This window comes from Condylura cristata, unplaced genomic scaffold (genome assembly GCF_000260355.1).
Source record: "Condylura cristata isolate star-nosed mole 26May11 unplaced genomic scaffold, ConCri1.0 scaffold00005, whole genome shotgun sequence".
Classification (NCBI taxonomy): domain Eukaryota; kingdom Metazoa; phylum Chordata; class Mammalia; order Eulipotyphla; family Talpidae; genus Condylura; species Condylura cristata.
Genome location: NW_004567106.1, coordinates 54,189,310 through 54,214,221, shown reverse-complemented (window position 1 = coordinate 54,214,221; position 24,912 = coordinate 54,189,310). Strand labels below are relative to the sequence as shown.

The 24,912-nt window shown below is 38.2% G+C and overlaps 1 protein-coding gene across 2 annotated transcripts in view; it reads right to left on the bottom strand.

The window, feature by feature from the left end:
• Positions 1-24,912, bottom strand: part of CPED1 (cadherin-like and PC-esterase domain containing 1) — a 248,922-nt gene that overhangs the window by 148,933 nt on the left and 75,077 nt on the right. For both annotated transcript variants that reach the window (XM_004677169.2, XM_012720742.1), the window contains exons 5-6: positions 8,279-8,411; positions 6,759-6,927 (exon numbers count right to left, since the gene is read on the bottom strand). In XM_004677169.2, coding sequence (XP_004677226.1) covers positions 6,759-6,927; positions 8,279-8,411 — 302 coding nt within the window. The remainder of the gene's footprint in view (positions 1-6,758; positions 6,928-8,278; positions 8,412-24,912) is intronic.

The window sequence follows — 24,912 nt, the reverse complement described above, 5'->3', positions numbered from 1 at the left end:
GTAGGATGCCCACTAGCCATGGGCTTCTCCGCTCCAGTAGGAGAAATAACTGTCTCTGCAACTGGGCCCCTTGCACAGCTCTGTGCGTGTCTCCACTAGGTGGCACCAGGGAGAAGAAGCCGTTGATCAAGCGTTAGGTAGAGATCCAAAGAAACACCTACATCCTGATGCCCAAAATACCACTGAGGTATTCCTTTTTCCATTTCCAAGCATCCAGAAGAAGTTCACTAGCCTCATCCGGTTTCACACTGAAGTCCCTGAACATTAACCTCCCTTTATCTGGATATAGTATTAACATCTGTCAACCAATTATCTAGTTGTAGGGGAAATAATAATTAGCAAATTTACTCATTAAATGTTAAATGCTACTTTGCTACCACTAAGACACACTTTATTTAATAATACATAAATATCAGAAAACTGTATTTGTATATACTTTTCAGTTCACTGTATTAGCCCAGAAGACATAATGTAACCAACAAAGGCAGTATTTGTAAATCATCATATTTTTGTGGCAGAACCTAATTTTAAATCATATTGCCCTCAAAATTACAGTTTTCAGTAAGCCACAACTAGTATGATACCTTCAATAAAAATTATGGCTATATACAAACATTTTAATATATATTTTTGGGGTGTCCACTATGTGCTTGGGGATACAGGTACATAGCCCACTGTCTTGAAGCTTAAGGTCATTTTTAAATGATTATATTTGGTCAAAAGAATCATGACCATGATTATTGAATAATGTTCCTCTTATAAATAATTGAAATTCAACATTAAGAGCCAATGAATGTGCAGAATTTCCTGACAGAATTTTATGGAACAAAGTTGGGAGTGAATGGAGACAATGAATGAATGGATGGCATTTTTCAAAGTAAAAGACAAAGTTCCATGAATATCATCCATGCAAACTAATAAAATTATTTTAAATGAATGTACTTTAAAGTGGTGAGCAGTTATAAAGCAATCATTCTTTTTCTAAAGCAAATAAGTGTCTGAGATAGTAAGTCAGCTTTAGTCATGTTTATTTAATTATAAACTGATGTTATCTATAATCTCTACTTATATATACACCATACTTTAAAATGAACACCCCAATGCAGTTTTTATATTGAACCTAAGCAAGAGTGGATTAAGTAATACATCAACTCATCTTACAAACTCCCAGAAGCAGACTTTTATTCACATTCTTTCTAGAGCTGACATAAATCTGTCAGGCCTGCAGAAGGACCAGATGCTCAGTGAAAAGTCTTTTAAAAGGTCTATCCCATGGTTTGTAGTTTTAGATGTAAATTGAAGATCAGATGAAGAACACGTCCAAGGTAGGAAAACCACATTGGAACTTTATACCTGCTTCCAAAGACATTATTCAGTTTTACTCTGGGACTATCTGAGCTCTCTCATCCCACCTTATGAAAGCCACTGCATAAATATTGACAGCAAATGAGCTAACTTTTTCACTGTAACTGTGTCAAATTTCTAAACTGATCTTCTGTGCACATTTGCTGATTCATCAGTGTGAGAAGGAGCTATAGAGAATTGCAAAGGGGAAAATGATCTCCCAAAGGCCAACGCACAGGTGGAAGAGAGTTGACTTAGAGTCACAGGTGGGCAGGAGATCACTTTAGCTTGGATTTTCATGTAGCTTGGGTGTGTCTCACAGATACTGACTTAGGAAAGACTGCAACACTCCCTAAATCTCCTTTCTCTTCCAGTGGCTCTTTCTAGAAATTCTGATTCTGATATCTGTCTATTGTATTCAGTGGATGCCCCTGGAAGATGACTGAAAAATACAGGGGTTGAATATGAACAATTTGGGTGTAAATAGACTTGGCTGTTTGCTTCATATGGTTAACATTTAAAAAATGGTTTTTGATTGAATTCAATCCAAGACACAGTTATCAAGATTTGATGACATGCCAGGAGGCACCTTCACCTAACTTTGGAAATACCTAATATCAATAAAAGAATCTTTGCAAATCTTAGATGGCTGGTCAAACAATGGTTTCATTTAAGTTATGTCTCAACTGGACAAAATAGGACTTTTGACAGGTCTTCCTGCCAGAAGTCACAAATCACTCCCACAAAATGTTTTCATCAAAATAAGTCAGCTAAGATCACTGAAAGAAACAATCTCGAGATGTCAGAAACAAGTTACAGATGAGAGTTTCTCTCTGCTGAATAACTTCTTATTCAGTGATTGACAGTAGATGAAGACTTGTGACTTTTTACCTCAGAACCACATTTAAATTTATGACATTTCTTGCATTTGATCGATATGCTCTGTGTATGAACACAGTATGGGCAGATTTGACAAAAGTTATATTTACAACAGCCAAAGAAGACTATGATTCCTATATTCAAAGATATAACTAAAAGTATCTTAGAATTAAATTGAGAGTCTTTAATGGGAAGAAAATTTTGAATAAAATACTACCTAAAATTGGATTCATTATATTCACCAAGAAAATAACAGTGCTTTAACAGCAGTAAAATGATTGTTTTAAAAGTCAAATGATATAATAAGTAAATATTGCATTTGCTGTTAACTTTATTCCCTCTCTTTTAAATTTGAACATCTTTGGAAACATCTATCACTTAGATTTTAAAATATTTTAATAGTTTAATTTATTTATGTGTAGATGAATTGGGGTATTGGTCAGAGATGTGGGGGTTGGTGCTAATAGGATTCACCAGAGACATAGTAGGAAGCATAACAGGCAGACTGATGAAGTACACTGCTGAGGGGAGCAGTGGGCAAAATAGGAAAGGTCTGCTGTGCCATGTGGGTCACCTCTGGGTCTGGGGATAGAATTCAGGCTGTAGCAGTGACAGTGTTGAGACTAAACCGCTAGGTCATCAGGGAAGCCCTTAAAATATTTTTATTGTATAGAAGACAACTTTAGGAAAATCTAGTTTACAAAGCTTCTATGTTCCATTATTTCTCAAATTTGCATTTCTTGATATTTTTCAACTCTCCCCAAAGCTTTAGTAGATAAAGTATCTCAGCAGCAGACCTAATTGGAAATAAATGAGCTCATAGTTATATCTGTTATTACTTTCATACCTCCTTTAGCTGCCAGAATGTTCTATAAATGGCCACTGATAACTAGTTTAGTGGGCTTGCCTCTCTGCACAGTGCATAAATCACTACTGATTTAACTAAGTAATTTAACCTTTAAATTCAGAACTCAGTAAACACACACACATACACTTTATGGAACATAAGAACAAGGTTTAATACACTTCGATAGCATGCAGTTAGTTATTAAAATGGGGTTGGGTCTTGTTCCCCACCCTGGCATTGAAACAGCATCTGTATTTTTTTGACCCTGAATAGGAATCAGGAGGAAGCAGTGCTTTGGAGGCTGAGTGATTTAACAGATAAGTACAATATGTTTGTTTTAATTGAAACAATAAACAGTTCAGAAGGGAGTAAATATTCCCTTGTTTTCTAAAATCAATCTGTAGCATAATGTATAACTTTGACCTTGTAAGGAAATAATCACTCTTAGACACATTAACCCAGGAAAGCTGTACTCCCTCCCTTTCAGAACAGATAACAGCATTGTCCAAAATTATCAGGCAAGATCTTGAAAAGACAAAAGCCAAGGAGAAAAGGAAGATGACAAGGGCTGCATTTTTCCTGTACCATAACTGCAGCTCGCAACCACCATCCTGTAGACGTGCAGAGGTATGACTAAGCAACAGAATAGTAAACAAGGTATGAAATTTAAAATAACCCCAAATCACAAAGCGCTTCCTTACTCATGATGTATCTTCAGGAAATACATAAAAAACATCACAGAAAGTCCACAATGTTACTTGGTTTGGGGAAGTGGTACTTGAAAAAGAGCAACTAGGCCCTCTCTGATGGCATAATGGGTTAGAGCACAGCACTGCAACCTAGCTGCAGCTGCCTCAGTGTGAGTTTGATCCCCAGCCCCAGAGGTGATCTACATGGTGTAGAAGACCTCTCTTGACCAGCCTGCTGCTCCAATCAGCAAAGTACTTCATAGATCTGCCTGCTCTGTTCCCTACTCTGTCTCTGGTGAATCCTCTCATTACTCCTGCACCTCTGGCCTGTAGCCCAGTTCTGTATGCATAAATAAACATCTTTAAAAAAAATTAAAGAAGAGCTTGTGGAAAAGAAAAAAAGGCGACTAAAAATTACTTGGAATACCAAGGACTTTGCTTCCTGTCAAGATGGTGAAATAGAATAGGTGAAATCAGACTGAAGCATGAACTCAACAACAACAAAAGCAAAAGCAAATGCTAAAAAAATAGAGTCCGCCTACCTCAGAAATCTTTCTGGAACTGGTTTGGACAAGGTGGGGAAAGGACGTCTGTGATCCTCCTGTCTCTCCCCTAGCACAATCCTGTGTTCCTTCTGGGTGAAGGATGAGAAAGCCAGGCCCAGAATTCAGGCTGCTGACTCTCTTCCTCATGTCAAGATAAACAAGCTACATCCCCTTGGCTTTCCCTCCTGGCGTACCCTATTCTCTCTCCAATCCCAACATGGTAGGTTCTAATGGAGAGGATGCCTCCTCCTTTACTTTTCCTTGAGAGAAATGCATAAGAAGGTTTTTTTCAGTGTCATTTGGTGCCACATGACATGGAGCAAGGAATATAACTCTTTTATCTCGCTATAACTGAGTGTCAGCTATTAGGTTGAATATCAGAAATTGCAGGGTTTTTGCAATGACTAAATATTGGCAGTTCCATATAACCCAACATGATAAAATGGGAAAATAGGGAGTAATGAAAGATATTTAGGGAAATAAAAATAATCACCACAACTTGTAGGAATTAACATGAGAGACGAATCAAACTCTATTCCACTTTGTCATGATTAATTAAAACCACATATATTGACCATGAATAGCTTGCATAGTTAAATGATTTTCTTTTTTTTTTTTTAAAGCACCCCTTGATGGGAAGCCCAAGGGGATTGCAAATAAGATGGAAAAATGCACAAAATGATGTAAAAATAAACTATTACATATTTTTTTTTTTTAAAAAAAGCACTCTTAAGACCTAAGTCATGGGCCCTCCATGGTGGCTCAATGGGTTAGGATGCAGCACTACAAGCTGGCCATAGCCACTTCAGTGTGAGTTCGATCCCCACCCCGGAGGTGACCCACATAGCACAGCAGACCTCTTCTGTTTCTCTGCTGCTCCCCTCAGCAGTGTACTTTGTTGATCTGTCTGTTCTGCTCCCTGCTTTGTCTCTGGTGAATCCTCTCACCGCCCCTGCACCTCTGACTTGTGCCCCAGTTCTGTATGAATAACTAAATAAATCTTAAAAAAAAAATACCTAAGTCATCAATTACTTTTCGCTAAAATGTCAGCTCTCTGTTTTACTAGGCAATGTAACACCTGCATCTTTATCATGCTGATTCATATCTTAATTGATGATATTTAAATGGATCGTTTAGGATGTTTTCACCATTGGAATACTTTCCAGAATTTAAAATGCATTTATTGAAGATAAAGTCTTCGCAACATGAAGTTCAGTCACTTTTGAATCTCTTGAAATTATGAAAGGCACTTGTATGTTCTTTTTTTAAAAAAAAAATCACTTCTTCAGTGTATGATTGAGTTACGAAAGCTGTAATGTTTAATGTATACAACTTGATGAGTTTTGAGATAAGTATACACCTGTGAAATCATCACCACTATCAGATCATAAATATATTTATCCCCCTCCAAAAGTTTTCTATGGCCTTTATGTTTGTTTGTTTGTTATTGCCTTGATTGATAAGCACAGTTAAGATCTACCGTTTTAAGCACTGTACTGTACAGTCAATCTCTAGGACTTACTCATCTTGCAAAACTGGAACAAGAACCCTCTCACCAACTAACTCCCTATTTATGCCTCACACAACCCTAGTTAAGTGCCATTCTAATCTTTACTTCTGTGACTGATTAGTTTAGATTCATCTTTAACTGGAATCATACTGTATTTGTTCGTGAAGGGAATTTTTTGTTACAGAAATAATTGTTCAGAGACTAGATTTTACTTTTTCTAGCTAAACTTTTGGGTTTTTTTTTTTTTAAAGATTTATTTATCCGTACAGAACTGGGGTACAGGCCAGAGATGCGGAGGGTGAGAGGATTCACCAGAGACAGAGCAGGGTGCAGAACAGGCAGATCAACGAAGTACACTGCTGAGGGGAGCAGCAGGCGGGTCAGGAGAGGTCTGCCTCGCCATGTGGTCTCCTCCGGGGCAGGCGGGATCTAACTCATGCGGAAGTGGCTGTAGTTTCTTAGTGCGGTGCTTTAACCCGCTGCGCCACCAGGGGGGCAAGTTTTGGGTTATTTTTAAGATGTCCCCCGAAAATTCCCTTTTCATCCTTTTAGTTGTGGCTGAGACTGCCAGGCACTCTTTAGTGTTTCGCTTTTTCACTCAGCAAATATTCCATGTTCAGTGTTGAAATAGCACAAACACACCCTAAGAATGAAGCAAATAGACTAATAAATGCAAGTGAGAACTGGTTTAGTAACGGGTCAAAGAATTGAATTAAAATGAATTGAGAAAAAAAAAGACATAGACTTTATGATCCCTAGTATCCCTAGTATAGTAATGTTTCTAATTCATTCTTGAATCTGTATCTATTAAATAAAAGTCTCTGTTTGCAGCAACAAAATGAAGGAATCTTTGTTCAATGGAATTTGATTATCAAGAAGGCAGCCTGTTCACTTTCCTCATCTTACATACTCATCGTATGAAACAGCTAGTGTGGAACTTTTACCTTGACAGTGAAGCGTTTTCTCCTCGGTGGACTCCAAACTGTGCCAGTCGAATGAATGAATGCTCGCAAAGGGGTCAAAGATGTTACCAAAACATAGGCTTTAAGAATCACAGATAGATCTTCCGCTCTAAAGACTGATTCCCATGGAGCAAGGGCAGCTGTTTGATTCCTAAAACATAAAACAACATAGATGGCTTCTTTCCTTGGACTGAGTATGTACCTTGTAACCTGCAGCAAAGCTTTGTACACTCCATCTTCCTTTGTCAGACCTCAGCTTTCATTGGGGGGGGGGGCGGTTCTTAAGTAATTTTGCTGCTTACAAGCATCAATACCAGGGGAGAGGCAAGTACAGAGAAAAGAAATCAAGCGGGAAGATTTCCCCACTGTGGCAGATTTCATCAAAAGATTTTTTTCAAGTGGAAAAAAAGGCACGATAATAGTACCTAAAATTAGGGTAAAGATTTAAAAATTTAGTGATGTATGTTACCATTGCAACAAAGTGATATAAATTAGAGTTTAGGGAATGATGAAACGTCTGAAAATTTTTGGTTCTGCCTTCAGTAAACTTTGCTCTATTTTTTTTCTACAAGAAAAGATATTAAGTTTTCCAATAATGGATTTGTTATAAAAAAAATGTGCCAAAATATTCTTCCCATGTGTTAGTTCCTATCTAAAAACCTTCACGACAGATGACGAATTAATTCAATTAAGGATCCATTGAAGTGGTGAGGTATTAAGAAAATATTTTATACATAAAATAAAGTAATATTAACTTCATGTTTAACCAAATATGATTAACCAAATATACTTTCATTATATATGTATATGTAATTCAAATGTATATATGTACATATGATACTAAATGTATAATTATTTTCCTTTACTACATTTCTAATAATTAAGTAGTCTAAGTTTCAGTGAAAAGCTTAGGCTATTTCTATTTTTGAAGTCTAGAGAAGTATAAGATGTATAAGATTCTTCAATAAATAATATTAACAATGGAAATGGAAATGTTACTTAATCATGATGTTATTAGATGAGGGGAAATCATTTGTGTATTGGATAATTGTTTTTCCTAGAGGTCACCTGGATAACTTGGTCCCTGAAGTAGCTTTCTTAAATCCTTGAAGCCATTAAAAGAAATAACTAGGAAAAATAAAAGCAAACACATTCAGCCATACTTACAGACTAAGACAATGTCATTTGAACATTAAATGGATGTTAAAATTTTACAGTTTCACATTGTCAAGGTTTTAAATTCAATTTCCATTAATGCAACTTCCTAGATAAGAATCCTATTTCCTCCAAATGTTTATTCTATGGCAGGAGAGGTTTAAATTAGTCTAGAAGAAAATCAATGATGGCATCCTTTATTAAGAAAAAAAAATCACTGTGAATTTATATAACAGAACCTCATAATTCAAACATGTAAAATTCCCTAGGCCTGTTTGGCACTTTTCTGTTGTTAGCTGTCTCCTAAAATACATGCTGGATATAACAATTCAAAATGATTAGCTTACAGTTGTTCACGGCTCCAGTCCCATGGTTTCCACGTTCGAGGCTTCACAGCTTTTAAAGGGTGACGCGAAGCACTCAGCTTTAATTGTATGTTCTGATCCAGACACACAGAGGGGCTCACCAGAAGTCGCAATTCTGCAAAAATTCAAAGGAGCAGAAGCTAGTCCATTTATTGTTTCTTTTGGAATTTCTTCCCAAATAGAGACGGCTGTGTTAAACGGCGGAATCCACGGGAAATAGGCAACACATTTTCTCCCCATTCTGAATCAAAGTCTGATCCATTAAGAATAAATGCATGCTCAGAGAGGCCTCTGCTTGGTAGTTTGTCTGTGGACCCAGGCTACGATTGTAATAACTGATTTCAAATTTTCTTGCTCAGAAAGGGAGAGAGATATGATGACTCCATGTGTCCTGAACCAAGTGGATCTATTCTTCAGGCAACTAAGAGATGCACTCGCAGTAAGGGGATGAGCGCTGCAGGAGCTCACTTTCCTTTGCAGAGAGAATATTACCTAAACAACTTGAACTGATTTCCTGGCAATACAATCATTGTAGGCTAGTTTCTCATGCCTCAGTGAGTTCAGCAATATTGCTTTATTATTTTGTAAAACATTGTCTTAAAAAACATTCAAGACCAGTGATGAAAACTTAGTGCAGAACATTTACTTACAATTTTAAAAGTAGACTGACATGCACATACATGTTTAGAAAAATCAAATGATACAGAAACTATCAAAAGCAACCACTTCCTAGGACTCCCCCCTGCCAAAATCAATGCTTACTTATTTTGATACTTAAAATCTAGACAAGTACAATGGGTAGGATGCATACTATTCTTCAATATAAATTTGTTATAACAATGAAACAACTTAAATCTATATAAATATTTGCAAAAAAAAATTGGGGGGATAGAAGAAATGGGGTATAGGCCAGAGGGGTTGGGGAAGGATGAGAGGATTCACAAGAGATAACAAGGAGTAAGACAGGCAGATGTGCTGAAATACACTGCTTAGGGGAGCAGTGGGCGAGACAGGAGAGGCCTGCTGTGCCAACCAACAGAAACCTGTAATACAGATATTTCTGGTTTCATAATTATCCAAAATAAACCACATGACGATCTGAATCTGGTTTATTTCCCTACTGATACATTCCAGAGTCCTTCCATATCAGCAGTACAGAATTACCTAATACTTCTTAATGGTTTAAGGTGCTCCGTTAGGTGAACATACATTTAATTTAACTGTTGCCCTGCTGGTATTTAGATTATTCTTACACTATTTTTCTTTTCTTATCTCCAAAATACTATAATGAACAGGTGCATTCTGACCAGGCTGCCTGAGGCAAACACTACTAGATATGTGTGAGTGAGACTATTGGATAAATGTAGTTTCCATGTGAGAACTGTTCCTCAATTGCCTTCCACCAAGGTTGCCCCAAATTTCCACTCTCTCCCACAGCACACAAGATTTGTTGTTTCCTTACTACCAGGTCACAATGCTTTATTTTAAAATTACACAATTTGTCTAGCTCTCAAACTGGAACAAAGCCTTTCAATTATGCCCCCTTGTGCACGCTTCATCAAAACTAACATAGTCTAATTTTAAACACTTCACACTCTTAAGTAAAAGTCAGCAGAAGTCAAGCTGTTCACTGTATTCCCATATCTCATTATTTAGCACAGTATGATCTTTCGCAAAAAACGATAGCTTATTTGTGAGGCCTCCCTATTAATAAAGTTCTAATACATCATAATCAAAGAAATATTCACACTGCTCATTTCTGGAGGTGAGAAATGAAGAGTCATTCAGGTAAACTCTTCAGCAGCTCAACTTAAAAAGAGTGTTTATATAATCCTTTAAATTTACAGTAAGAAAATGTGCTCTTTCTATAGTAAGTAGACTAATATTTTAGGGTTGTCCAGAAGGGCTGAATCATGGTTTTCTTTGCCTCTGGAGGAACTGTGGTTGGGTCTCAGCCCTCTCTGCCCTCGATGCCAGGAACACAGCACTGATTTGAAGCCCAAGAAGAACTGACTGTGAAGAAGCTAGATGTATTATTTTGTCCTAATGGTAAAGAAATAGCCAGCAACTGTGTTAAAAGAATAAAGAATGTTATGTCATCTTTTCTGGCTTATTTAAAGTATAAAGGAGCCTATAATGTGTAGTTGAAGGAATCAAATTAATTAATCAAATTAATCCTTGAAAATGTGTTTAAACAACATAATTTAATATTGAATAAAGCAACTGTCGAACAGTGTGTAGAAACACAGATAGACACACATACATATGGACAAACTGATACATATATATGCAGGAATGTTGTATACATCACATACTGTTAATATGTATATAAATTAATACATTCTATACTTCTAATTTTTACCTTCTCATGTGAGGTATAAAGATATGGGTAGATCAATCAATATACAGATACACAAACTGCTATGAACACATACGCATAAGAGCATCTATAGATGTAAGACTGCATTTCTATGTGTATATGTGTTTGTGTATTTACTCTCCTTTCCATTCTCTAAGCTTGAGATTACTTCTTTCCACTAGAAAGAAAACTCTATAACTAGATATCCCATGATATCTATTGATAAAACCACTTCCGTTTCTTTTGATTGTATTAAAAAGTTGAAAATAAGTTTCATTACCAGCTTAAAAACCTGCAACTACATCTTATGGAGCTTTTACAAACATGTAGAAGGCTTGGCTTCCTTAGGTTCTTACTGAACAAAGTAAAGGCTTTTTAGTAGTCACTGGTAAAATCTTTCATCTGTCATATCTATCACAGACTCTCTCAATAGCCTGATTCAATCCACTTGCTTTAACATTCCACTCCCTTCTCCCTTCAATTTCAGAACTAGGTTGTTTTTGGAAGGAACTTGATGCAGTCTTTTATGATACAAATAGTCTTCCTTACAGCCTTGTAATTCAATGCCTATTTATTAGACCTTTTCAGAAAGTAATTAAAAATGGAAAGCCTATCCTGCATGCTTAGGGTTCAACCCCACATGTGAGGGCGAATGGATAGCAGGCCCAGGTGTGATCTATCATACAGACTTTTATAGATGGACTGCCCTTGGCTTATTTTAAGGCGCCTGGAACCTTCAACTTGACCCCTCCACCCAGAGTAAAAACAACTTGACAAGTATGCTTGCAGACTATTTTCTTGCATTTTTAATATCTAATTGACCAGGTACTGAAAGCCTCCTGACTATGTAGTTTTATGAAAATAAGATTAATCAGAACCACAAAATCTGTTTTCTTTTTCAATTCATTTTGATTTTTTTTAAGATTTATTTATTTATGCATGCAGAACTGAGGCACAGGCCTGAGGTGCAAGGGCGGTGAGAGGACTCACCAGAGACAGAGTGGGGAGCAGAACAGGCCGACTGAAAAAAAAACACTGCTGACCGCAGCAGCGGGTGGGTCAGGAGAGGTCTGCAGCACCATGTGGTCACCTCCCAGGCAGAAGGGGATCGAACTCATGCGGAAGTGGCTTTAGCTTCTTAGTGCTGTGCTTTAACCTGCTGCGCCTCATTTTGATTCTTAACCAACTAATGCTTAGTGGGTATGTGATACTGCCAAGTAGTTTTGTAGAACCTAGAATGATTCCTCATGAATTTTCTGAACTTCCCGCATCACTGATACAGAAGAAGTGCTCAGTTTGTACTAGCAATGAAATGGTCTGGGGAGGCTAAGCCAATATACAGTTAGAGAAAAAAATAGTATTCCATCTTAATAAAAGTATTTTATTTAGTTATTTACTCTTTCCCTCCTATGTGGCATATAATTATATACATCATGGGCATAAACTAAACATTCTGAAAACATCTGTACTAGTAAAGATTAGCTGCCAGATTTGTATTATTTTTTTTAATGATTTGCCCAAGTCTAATAAATAGAAAAGTATAATTCTATTTATAAATGTTTGTGTATTGTCCTCCATCTCATGTTAGGAAACTAAACTTAGATAATGTTTTCTTATTTTAAAACTTTCAATGAAGTTAAAAAGCCTTAAATAATTAATAATTAGGGCTGAGATTAGCAGTGTAAATAAATATCGTTTGTGGATGCAGTCACTGTTTTTCCTGCCTGAAGATATTTACAAATCTTGGTCCTTAGCCTTCTGGTATAAAAGGCATGCAAATACTTGCAGTATTTACACACAAAGCAAATATAAATAAAAAATATGTAAACTCAAGTCCACAGTCAGGAAATGATCTATAAAAACTCTGGGAGCAAATGCAAGGAAACAGTCAAGATGTAATAGAAATGCCTATTAGTCAAGACTATTAAAGTAAAGACTTTATCAAGGGTAAGGGTGGATATAAGGAAAAATTATAAGTGGCGAAGATCCCCAGAATGAACAAAATGGAAGCTCTTCTTTCCTCTACCCAGGAGAGAGATGATCTTCAGTCTTAACGATGGGCAAAACTACGGTGCATGGCAGTGGCGTTAGGGGGCGGAGCACAGCCACTTCCTACCCAGAGTCCTGCGGGAAGTTGCCAGGAAATAGCCTTTCCAACTGTCTCTCCTCTTATGCTCTGATGTCTGGCCGGCATCAGGGGACAGGTGGGCCCTGTGGATGTTCTCTGGAGAGACCCTCTTCCTGGAGGCCAGGGAGCATCTTGGAAGGGCAAGAAAAAGGACCCTCTACCTTGGGATGTGTTCCTTCCCCTTTTGTACTGCTGAAGAGATGAAAAGGTGATTTATATCCCCAAATACTTTCTTAGAACACAGGAGCCTCAAAGAGGTCCAGCTACAATGAGGGCACATTGCTAAGAGATTTTTATTCTGCTGCATATCTAGTGCTAGGTACAGATTGCAAGCACTCAATAAATGTCTGCCTAAAACTGACCCCAGCTTTTTCTTATTTGCTAAAAACATGTACATGATTCGAAGAAAAGGGGCACTGAAATTATAATATTAAAAAATAAATGTGAAAGCCATGTCCTGAGTAGTTTAATGAGATTTGTAGAGTGTAACTATGTTACTGGAGACTTAAGAGGGAAATGTAGCATGGGGAAGGTGTCCTTCTTCCCAACTTCTATATAATGCTTGTTAGAGGGCTGCCATGAACACTCAGGACTCTGTAACAATACTAACAGCTCCAGTGAGAGGGCAGAAAAGAACTACAAAAGATGACCGGGCTGCCCACGAAGAGCTTTCCAAATCCAAGACACCTGCTATCAGCAAGCCACCCCACCCCCCAGCAGTAAGTGCAAGAAACTATGGAAGAGAGAGCTGGCAGACAGCTAAGGAAAATCCTGTTGTCTACAAGGACATCATTTGTATCACCAAGTAAACTAAGTGTGACCTTTAAAGATATGGGTGAAAGTAATGAAGACGCATGTTCTAACTTGTCCAGCACGTTATCATATAGTTGCTAAACAATTTTTTTCTCAAAAATATTTTAAAAATCCCAATTCTAGCTATTGATAGATTTCTATGATATGTGTGACCATGAACCAATTCCTTAAAGTTTGCAAGGTCAGTATCTCAGGAAATCGAGAATAGTCATAATAAGAACATAGCTCACATGTGTACTGACTGAACATTCCTTTAAAGTGTTAGGTACAGCACTTGGCACATAAAAACACTTGAGAATATGTCCAAAATCTACTACTAGTAATATAGAATAATCCTCTGGAACCTAGAAAACCCATTTATAACTTTAGACATGTCAAAACCAAACTAAAATATTATCCCTTTTGAATTTATTCAACACTAAGGAGTTCTCAGCACTGCTGACCATAAGATAAAGTCTGATCTGCTAAATCCTCTTTTATGTGATTCTTAAACATGTGACATTTGACAGTAGTCTCATCAGACCAGAGCAGGAAGTATGTGGATAAGCACAAATATGTGGCCTAAAATAAAATACATCTTTATTGTAAGTAGCCTGAACACACTGTTTCCATTAGCTTTCTTCAAATTCAGCAGTGTTATGTCCCAACAAAGCAATTGATTTCCTGCTTGTTTTGCTTATTGTAAGGCATAATGTATAAAGGCTAAGACGATGGGGAATCTGGTACTGCAATTTTTAAGCTGTATTTGTTTAAGAGAAGACTTCGCAAATAACCAACACAAATTTAGATAGAACTAGGTCTTAGTCAACAAATTCATGACACAGAGACAAAACCACTTGAACACTTTTTGATCAACATTTGAACTTAAGTGATGTCATTTAAGTATCTATTATACTTTAGATACATCAATTCCTTAACAAGTTTTTACTTTGATATTAGGGGACATTGCTCAAAGATTATTTTTGGAAAAAAAAGATACACCAAGCACATAAAAACATGATTACTATATAGTATCACCCATAAAACAGTGAGCTCAAAATCGCTTCCAAAAAGAACTGACAGTGTTAAATTATTACCTACAGGCTTTGACACTATTATTTTCTATAGATTCAGAATATCTTTCATATGTGTAACTATATAAGGGTGCATCAAACTCCAAATAAAAACAGCATAGTACTTCTATATGGTATTTTCTTTGGCAAAAATAACCTGTACTTTGTAATAGGGAATGAGATGCAGTCCGTGTCCTGATGTAAGTGAAGACACAATTTGACCCATAAAAATGGCCAGATCAATGACTTAGCAATATGCTTTAAAGGGAGAGTCATTGTATAGTTTCTCCCAACTAGCCAATCAATCAAATGCTTATTGAACACTCAGTAAATGCACGCCGTAAGTGCTCTCTTCTACTTGTTTTTAGTAGAAGTGTCAAAGTCATACAATTCTACAAAAACAATTTTCCCCCTGGTCTGCTCTTTGTTTTGACCATGACAACTTAAGAACCTTAGATTCTGCTCATTTTCCTTGGTAATAAAAGCTATGTCTAGACCACTTCTTCAATTTTCTTGCCCTATGATTTCACTGTGATGACCAAACAGCATGGAAGATTGTTTTATTACTTTATGGCAGCTTAATTTTGCTTTGATGCTATTCTGCATGAATTTTCCAGGAGGAAAAGAATGGGGAAAAAATGCTTGACTACTTTAGCAAGAACAAAGATGAATAATTTGGTATAAATTAATGAGCATCATTAATAATAATTTGAAACACAACCACCAACAAATATTAATACACAGAGTGCAACAAATATAATAACAGAATAGCTGTCTAAGCCCACCCATTGTGAAAATAAGTTAATCCCTTCATTAATATTAAACTTTTTTCTCAGAAACATTTTCTGGAGTAAAGGATGAGATATTATTGATATAATTTACATCAGAATAATTAATGGCTTATTGGAAACGTGTAACTGTGATTCTAAGTATAGTGAAGTCAATCCCAATTTAAATGTAAGACCCCAACATTGGAGGTCATTGTCCCTATTATAAATGAAACCAGGTCTAACATCTCTCTTTTAATGGCAACTTCACATACCAACTCAATTTCTAATTTTAACCCTGCATTATTGGCATAATAAGATGTACCTATTACTGTTAATGCACTTATCTACCTCTATCTTATTTAAAAGTAAAGGTATTATATGTGATCCAAGCACATATTTAAAAATCAATAATTTTATAATACTGGACTTCAAGTCATATAAAAATACAGAACATGCAGAGATTGGAATCAACTGCCAAAATGAAATCTAAAGGGGGTCAGAGATCCAAATGCCAGAAATGGCAAAAACATAAAAATATGTCAGAAAAGATTTAGGGGCAAGACACTGGCAAGAGTTTGGAACAGTTGTCTCAGTTCCCAATCATAGTTATTTATATCATATAAGCCAATTGCTGTGTATATTTGACTAATTTGATAGTTTGCAAATAGTTAAAGAAACTATTGATTGTGTCAAAGAGGTGGAGGGGCATTCATAAATGAAATGCTAAATAATTGTTCTGTAAAGACGTCAATGATAAATATAATGATAAAATTTTCAACCTTTTCCTACTCCTGTTCATATTCTAAACTTTCAAGTTAAACTTTCTGTTCTTTAAGTAGAATTTAGGGCAAGCCATTAAACAGCAATGATTATTTTCCTTAGAGTATTCTTCAAATTTTCTTTGTACATCTCTTATCTTTTGTACTTCCAAAACACTGGTAGAAATTGTACTGTGTATGGAAATTCCCTCCATTTTTGTCTTCTCTTGCTCCAAAAATTTACAACTAAATTATTGAGGTACCTTTCAGGCTGACTCTCGAGTCAGACACGTTGGAGAGGGGTGTTTTCATTCATTTGTGTACCTGTTTAACACAACAGTATGATCAATTTGCTTTCCTATGGGCCTGTTTTCTCCTAGGTCCTCTGCCATGCCCAGCTCACTCCCCTGTAGCCAAGTCCTTCTGCTTGAGTTGGTTGCTAGGGTGCTCCCCTGGAAAGGAAGTGGAGGTGGGGAGAGGAGGGACCAGCAGCCAAGCAAAACCAGAGGAGAGAAACAGCACATAGAGTTTCTCTTGGGAGGAAAGTTGAACTCAAAAGTGTTCATTCAATTTCATGGATGCAGAGTAAAAAGTGAAGTTTGTGGCCACCATGCTCTCTCAGATGGTTTCCAGCATTGCGCTTTCAAAGGCCTCACCTGGCCTCCAGCTTGCTGTTGCTGTTGAGTTCCCAGAGAACACTGCTGTTTCTCAGCATTTCTTTCCATTTCACCTCCTCCCCCCAATCTGACTTCTATTTATTAAGTCACAGCACCCACAGTCCCAGAAGCTTGATGGATATTGGAACACATGTCTTAGGCTAGAAATTTTCAACATGATTATAATATTATAGGATTCATTTTTTTTTCAGTTTTGCTAATCCCCATCAGTCATATTCTGTATAATTAAAAGCTTTTCACCCACAAATGGCTTAAAATGTTGATTCAATGGCTTATGCACAGCAAATGAGCAATTAAAATCTCTCTGACAGGTAGTTTCCCTAATTAAAAATGCAGAGTACACCTGAAGCGTTGTTCCTTTTGCTTGTGGTACAACCACATGTGGGTTTACCAATAAATCATGTAACTGGAAAATTTTAAATATCACTTGGCAGGAGGTATCTTTGCTTTTTATAGCCTGCTATGAATACAGTTTAAAGTTCTTTCCCTTAAATGACACAAGCACTTCTAAAATTGGCTGTTGACTGACCTACACAAGACTGAGAGAAGGAATCTAGAAAAGAAACATTACCAAACACTGAACTGAAAAAGATAAACTAGGCAGAACCAGTTTACTTAACCACAGTCTTCCTCTTTTTCTCGTGAATGCTCTCTGACGCAAAAAAAAAAAAAAAAAACCCTCTCCTGCTTTTACAATATTTGGTACATAAGTACATAAAGAGGTTCAGCTTTATATTTAAAAGATAAGTACAGTCTTATTTTCATATTGTATTTAGGAGAAGTTACTGGATGTCTAGTTGTGAGACTCAATAATAATGAGCATCAACTTCACAACTTCTGTCATAAAAAAATGAAAAGACCTTCGGTTGTCATGTTCTTCTCTGGTCACTGAGAGATAACAAGAATGTGCTCTGGTAATTCTTTACCAGTGTCATGTAGTTGGAGTGTGAAGCTAATCCCTAGTCGACCAGGAGTTCACGATACATGAACTTGACTGTGGTGAGGCCTAAGCAGTAGAATCTCTGCCAGAGAAAAAAACTGAGGTGGATGGCCAGAGAAACCCAGCAATAATAGGACATGAAATAGATTTTAGCAGCTTTTAGTGCATTGCTGGTATCTCCCTTAGCTGCTCTTGCACAACAGGTTTTAAGTCAGAAGCTAACATGGCACTTAAAAACTGGCAGGGGAGACTTTCCTGGTGCATAGGGGTTAAAGTCTCAGCACTATCAAGCAATCGCCAGCCACAGCGGCACAAGTTCTATCCCCGGCCAGCGAGTGGACCCACATGGCATAGCAGACCCTCCCCCCCGCCCCCCATCTCCCTCTGCTCCCCTCAGCAGTGTGTTTCAGTGGATTCACCTGTTCTGCTCCCCACTCTGTCTCTGGTGACTCCTCTAGCTTTCTCTTTCCCCCACTCCTGCCACCCTTCTGAAGTACACCCCAGTTCTTCTATGCCAAAAAAATCAGTATTCTTTTTTCAAATAATCTTGAAAGTTTGAGTGTATACCATTATATGCTATAGAAAAATTCTATAACTACAAAAAGCATTTTGAATATTGCAGTGAAACATTAACTTGCTATTGACTTATTCAGACGGGAAAACACCCAGGGACGTGCATCCAGCCTGGGTGAGAGGTGCAATGGGCTATGGATTCAGCACAGCCAGAGCAGAAGCAGGCACAGCATGAACTTGAGTATCCCTGCCCCTGGCCGGGCATCTCTGCAGACATGTAGGAGCACTGCAGCAGTAACCTCTGCTACTGGGGGTCCCCAGGCTGAGCGCCTGTGGTGGGGGGTGAGACAGGGAGCCCCCCATTGACAGCAGATGGCCACAGGGCATCTGAGCAGAAGATGGACACAGTGCTGAGTTTGAGAGCACAGTGTTCACGGGCAGAGGCTATGTCTCCAAGACAAAGGGAATGTCTGAGGACATTACAATGATTAAGTGTGCTCCTGAAGTGTCCTGGATCAGGGTCATAAATGCTAGATTTCTGCCTTGTGTAAGATAAAGCTGATGTTTATTTGAAACGCACTGATCAGGTATAAAATCCAACAACTGTTTGAGGAGTCAGACATCCATTTCTCTGCCCTGCGTGCACACACAAAGGCTGTCACTACTTTGATTCGCCTGCACCTTGAGCCCGACAACTGATGATTCTTCATTCCATATCACATTTAAATGTGTCACCAGGTATTACTGTGGATGAAAAGTCAGCTGGTAATTATTTGAACTAGAGCTTGACTCTGTTTTACAGAGAAACTCTAAGCACTTTATCTAGTTTAATATGCATTGAAATCGTCCAGGACTGAATTTTTATAGTCAAGCAAGGGAAGCCTGTTTTGTTTGCAACTTTCTCTACAGTTACTCACCAGTTTGCAAAGGCGCACCACCAACAGCAATGTGACCTATGGAATCTTAGTTTCTCTATAATACAAGTGCACCAATATGAATTTAGAGCTGTCACATTCATGGTAATTCGAAATATAAGTGGGAGCACTGAACTATTTCATTATACCCAATGGTGTCATTATGCCAAAGTATTTATATAAGGGATTACAAATTGTTATATTATAAAGTGCTTTCCCTTTATTTGTCCTTTATACCAAAAGTTACGGCATTTTCCTGGTTTTTTAAAATTCTGTGTACAGATAAGTTATAGATATTTCCTTCCAGATCAACCAGAGATCAATAAATATATTTGCTACCACACAAGAATAGGGTCTGATAGAAATTAGAAGCTTGTTGCTGGATGACCCCAAAGTGATGCATACCAGTTTGAGATGAAAGAGTCTGGAGAGAATATAGATGGAAGCAATGTAATATTTTGTGATCACGGTAAGATGCTACTTTATACTCAGGTTAGTGAATCCTGAAATATTTGGGTCTCACCAAACCACATAAAAGTAGTAATTAATAATTGTCAGTGACTATATGCAGAAATACTTTCAAAACCACAATCATAACACATAACATTTGCTATAGGTAGACTTGGACCACTGTTCCAAGTTCTTTAACTATATTAACTCATTCTGCCATCTCAGCAATCCTAGGAGACCGTCATCATCATCCCTACACTGAAGACAGAAAACTGAGACACAGAAGGTAAGAAACTTGCTCCAGGACATTGGGCTTTTAAGTGGCCAAGAGGGATTCACAGATACCAAGTTCGCTCGGTCCCAACAGCAGAAGTGCCATTTTAGACTCATTCTGATAACCATTTCTGAGAACCATTCATTTCCCTGAAATCATATATTTCCCAACAAGCATAATTTGGTTCTACTTTCTTTTTCTAGGTGGTACTTTATAAGCCAACTGGCAGCACGATCCATGAATTCTAAGAACCCTCCCATGAAGGTTAGAAGGGCAGCTTCGAAAGCCAAGACAATTAATTCTCGGTGATGCCCAGTGGCCTGAGGTGATCACTGCCATGCCGGACATCCAGACCTGAGGCTGGAGACTTGTACAGCTGCAGTCCCTCCAGCAGGGACATAAGACCAGTGTGTTGTTTGTTCAGCTAAAACTCCTATTTTGCCTAATTAGTGAGAGATGGTTTGAGGAGCTGGGTTTGGAAGGAGAAACCTAAGAAAAGAGGTCACAGGAAACAGAGGAGAGGGCCTCATGGGGGAGAGGGCCAGGAACTTCTGACTCCCAGGTCCATCCTTTATGGGACTTCTACCCAAGGATTAAGACAAACCTAAACCAGCACAAACTATCTTTCGCCTACAGCAAATTCACTTACCATCATATAAGTAAATATAATGAAAAATAAGAAATTATAGGGAATATTTTATTTGATGAAATAATAATATATAATAATAGTAAAAGAATGGATACACAAGTTCAGTATCTCATTAGATGCAGGTGTCAGGCTTTCTTATTTTCATTTTCATAAGACAGTCTTAACAGCCAATAAAATGAATCAAGCTCATTTTAAAAGGTATAATATAGTACTTGAGACCTACAGACTTGCTTCATTTAGTTGAAAGTCTGGAGATTCTTGACATGACAATAACTAACCCAGAGATGGTTATAGAAGTTTAAAAAATATTTATGTAAAGTGTTTGACACATGATCTGAAATATAATAATAATAAGTTAAAAAAAAAACTAGTATCTATAGTCCTGTGGCATTAATCGTGAAGCCCACTACTATGGTCTATGCAGCAAACCAAAAACTAGCATTATTTCAGTTTCATGAAAGTTCCAGCTTTTACCATTAGATGGTGCTAACAGAAGTTTAAAGAAAACAGTCTCAAATGTTATGCCATGAATCACAGGATTTGACTATGTCTTACTATATAACAGAGTCTATGCTTCTCCCCTAAACGGGAGCACACCCGACCCATCATCAGAGAGTGAAAGATCTTCCAGAGCTACCCCATTCATTCAGTTAATTATACTTCTGCCAAGATATGTAGCCTTTCTAATCACAACTTCAACAGCAAAATGAAGGATTCTAGTGAATCCATGTAGGGAAATGAATGCATTCCACTTTGTTTATAGTTTGCTGCAACTCTCATTTGGGGTCTTTATCAAGATATTTTTCAATGGGATGTGTCAGATTGGAAGACATCAAATGACTGCTAAAATACACTGGTCCTAGTAAGTTATGTTTCAATTATTATGTCTACAATGAGATGTTAAAGTCTCTAGTCATGACAAGCATCATCTTCTCATGAATAAACTTTGTTATACAACACGTGCTTTAGGAAGTTGGGTGCATTATAGTCAGAGCATTATTTCAGTGGGCCTTTGTTTTCTGATGTAGATATTTCTTTGCAAATCCAAAGTCAGTTCATGGCTTTAGACTTTCATTGAAATGAATGGCCAAAAGTCAGGGTGAATTTTCACCACTTCAGCACTAAACCCTAGAATCTGGTTTTGTTCTGGAACCTTAATCCCACTCTTGTAATTCCTAAATATCATAGCCCCTGATGACTTAAAAGGTTTGGGCACTTTGGTAAGGACTTTTTCATTTATTTGAAGAAAGTTATGTTTTTCAGGCATCTTATCAAGATTTTAGTCACAGCTAATATTTCTATTGTACATGTGGTGGCTTGAATATAAGTAGTGTGGGGAAAATATCCCCGTTATTGCATGGGTGAGACATGGATGAGGAAATTGCAAACAAATGCAGATGTACACATAATACATCTGTACATAGCTCAGAATAAACTATTGATTAATAGATGCAGGAAAGGTATACAGGATAATCAAATCCATGACATACAAATATAGTTTACTGAGTTTTTGTAATGAAATTAAAAGAATCCCAGCTTTTTAGGTTTTTTCCTGTTTCAATTAGTTGGTTTGGCATTATTTAGACTCAATGCTACTCATTCATATTTATCATATAAATAAGTAAATAGGAGGATGCTGGTGATATTAAACATGAATAATGGGCATCCCTGGAGGCCTAAGGGTTAAGATTCAGCACTATCGCCTCTACAGTCTGAATGATCAGAGATAACCTACACATAGCATAGCAGACCTCTCCTGTCTTCCCCTCTTCTTCCCTCAACAGTGAATTTCAGTGAATCTGATACAGGGCAGCAAGAGGCATTAAAACTGGCCAAGGACATAGCTGGTTTACCAGTCACTCTCTGTTCTTCATCTGAACACACAGTTACAAGCTGACTCTGGCTCAGAGCACAATCATAGGATTTATGTAACAAACCGAGGAAAAACAAAGTGACTGGGATCAAAAATGGCCCTTACCTCACCCAAACTGTGTCCAATGTTTTTTCAGTCCTAAACAAAAGCAGCTAAAATGGCACCTTCCCACCACTGAGGATGTAGATCTCCTCTCCTGAACACTAGGCCACATGTCCAAAGATGGCATCTTCCTCACTGAGAACACTCGGTGGCCAGGCTCCAGGCCAGATTCCGACTTGTGAGGACAGCAGAAGACACAGCAGGAGACGTTCCATGAGCTGCCAGGATGCCCCAGCACAGCCCCAGACAAGTGACACTCAAAACAGCAGGTACAGCCACTGAATGACCTGGCAAATGGCCACACTCACAGGTCAGCGAGGCACCAGCCCTGGGTCTTCACCTTCTCTGCCAGGCTGAAACTGGGAGCAGTTGCAGTTGCTCAGCTAATTGCAAAACCTCTGAACTTCTCTCTGAGGTTGGCTGGTGGAAGCCTCTGGGGCTTCTGGAACACCACTGGGACCAAAGCCTACTGACTCCAAGTTGCTGAAGATCAAAAAACCTTGTTTTCTGAAGACTGATTCAATCTGTTCCTTTCTGCAATCACTTATATTTCTTACTAACCCCCACCCCAAAATGTGATACTTTTTTAACATTTTCCCTGGGGCTATCTAGTCTTTCCAGCAACCCCTCCAAGGGGCACCAACACTAACATTCTTTTGACTTTAGCCACCAGTTACAAATTTGCCTGTTCTGCTCCCCACTCTGTCTGTGGTGAATCCTCTCAACCCCTGCCTCCAGCCTGTGCAAAAAACAAAACAAAAGAAAAACATGAATGTCATTGGTCTTATCACCTCTTGCCTTATGGCCTTTTGAAAGTCAGAGTTAATCATCAGAAGCATAGCTGTTGTATGTGTGCTCTTCGGTGTTGCTCTAAGGTGTGTCGGTGTTTGACACAAAATAAACTCTCTAAGTGAAATGAACAGATACACCTATATGGTGGCATGAGGTCAGAAACCAGAGATGTAATGATGCACCAAACCAGTTCAAGCTTAAAATGCTCTGGTCCTCGGGGGTAAAAAAAAAAAAAAAAAAAAAGGAAAAAAGAACAACTATATACCAGAGACATTTCATGGGGGTGGGGAATAGAAAGGGGTGAGGGGTGGAGGGCGGGAGGAGGGGAGGTACACGGGACTGTGGTGATGGCACAGGGGTGAAATGGTGATGGGAAGTCGACGGGGATTACAACTGAGATGGGAAAATGCTCAAAACGATGTAAAAAATAAACTGTTGTAATAAAAAATTTTTTCAGAAAAAACAGCTACAAAAAAAAAAAATAATAATGCTCTGATCCCACTAAAGCGCAGCAACCACAGCTAATTAGTCTGCAGCACAACTTCAGAGATGTCAACCAGCTGCTAAATGTTTACTGGGACACGCTGTCCCTTTCAAGGTGGCCTGTTGCCAAAGTATAATACATGTGCAAAGTATAATACATCAACACAAGAGCTAGCGACACCTTTGGGTCAGTGAGCTGGGGCTGGTTTCTGCCAAAGATAAGAAAAGTGAGTCTCCGAGCTCACACGCGCCCACATGCCACATGTCCCAGTGCCACGGACACCACTGCACGCTCCCCTGCCAGTGGCCAGGCCTGGCACCACATATATACCCCAGGCACACCGACAAGCTTGTTTTTTTGAGAAATGCCAGGTGGAAGGAGAATTATGTAGATTGCAATTACCAGGTGCTAGCAAGCAGCAGATATTTTGTTCCATTCTCAAGGAAATGAAGCAAAACTATGCTATCATTTTCCCCAAATCTCCATTTGATTTTGGTTCTGACTGATCCAGAGATGGAAGTCTCACAGGCAGAGAGGGGAATTTTAGATAGAGTGAGACTGTGTAGGTCTCACTGATTCACCTGATTGCTGAATTTGCATGAGTTAGTAGTTTCCAGGAGGTTCTGACTAGCCTGCAATGGTGTCTAATTTATACCACTAGAATTGTTTATTAGGGTTGAATATTTCCTGTGGGGTGGTGGTGGTGAGTGGTGGGGGAAATGTTCATTTGAAAGAAGAAAGTATAGCAGCACTAATTTATCAGATTGGCTACCTCTGGGGAGCAGAGACAAGATGTGAAGCATGGGGGCTTTAGGTTTCTTTTCTTTTTTAAGTTTTATTTATTTACTCATACAGAACTGGGGTACAAGCCAGAAGTGCAGGCGTGGTGAGAGGATTTACCAGAGACAGAGTGGGGAGCAGAACAGGCAGATCGAAGAAGTATACCTCTGTGGGGCACGACGGGTGGGTGAGAAGAGGTCTGCCACGCCATGTGGGTCACCTCTAGGATGGGGATAGAACTCACGCTGAAATGACTGTGGCCAGCTCGCAGTCCCGCATCCTAACTGT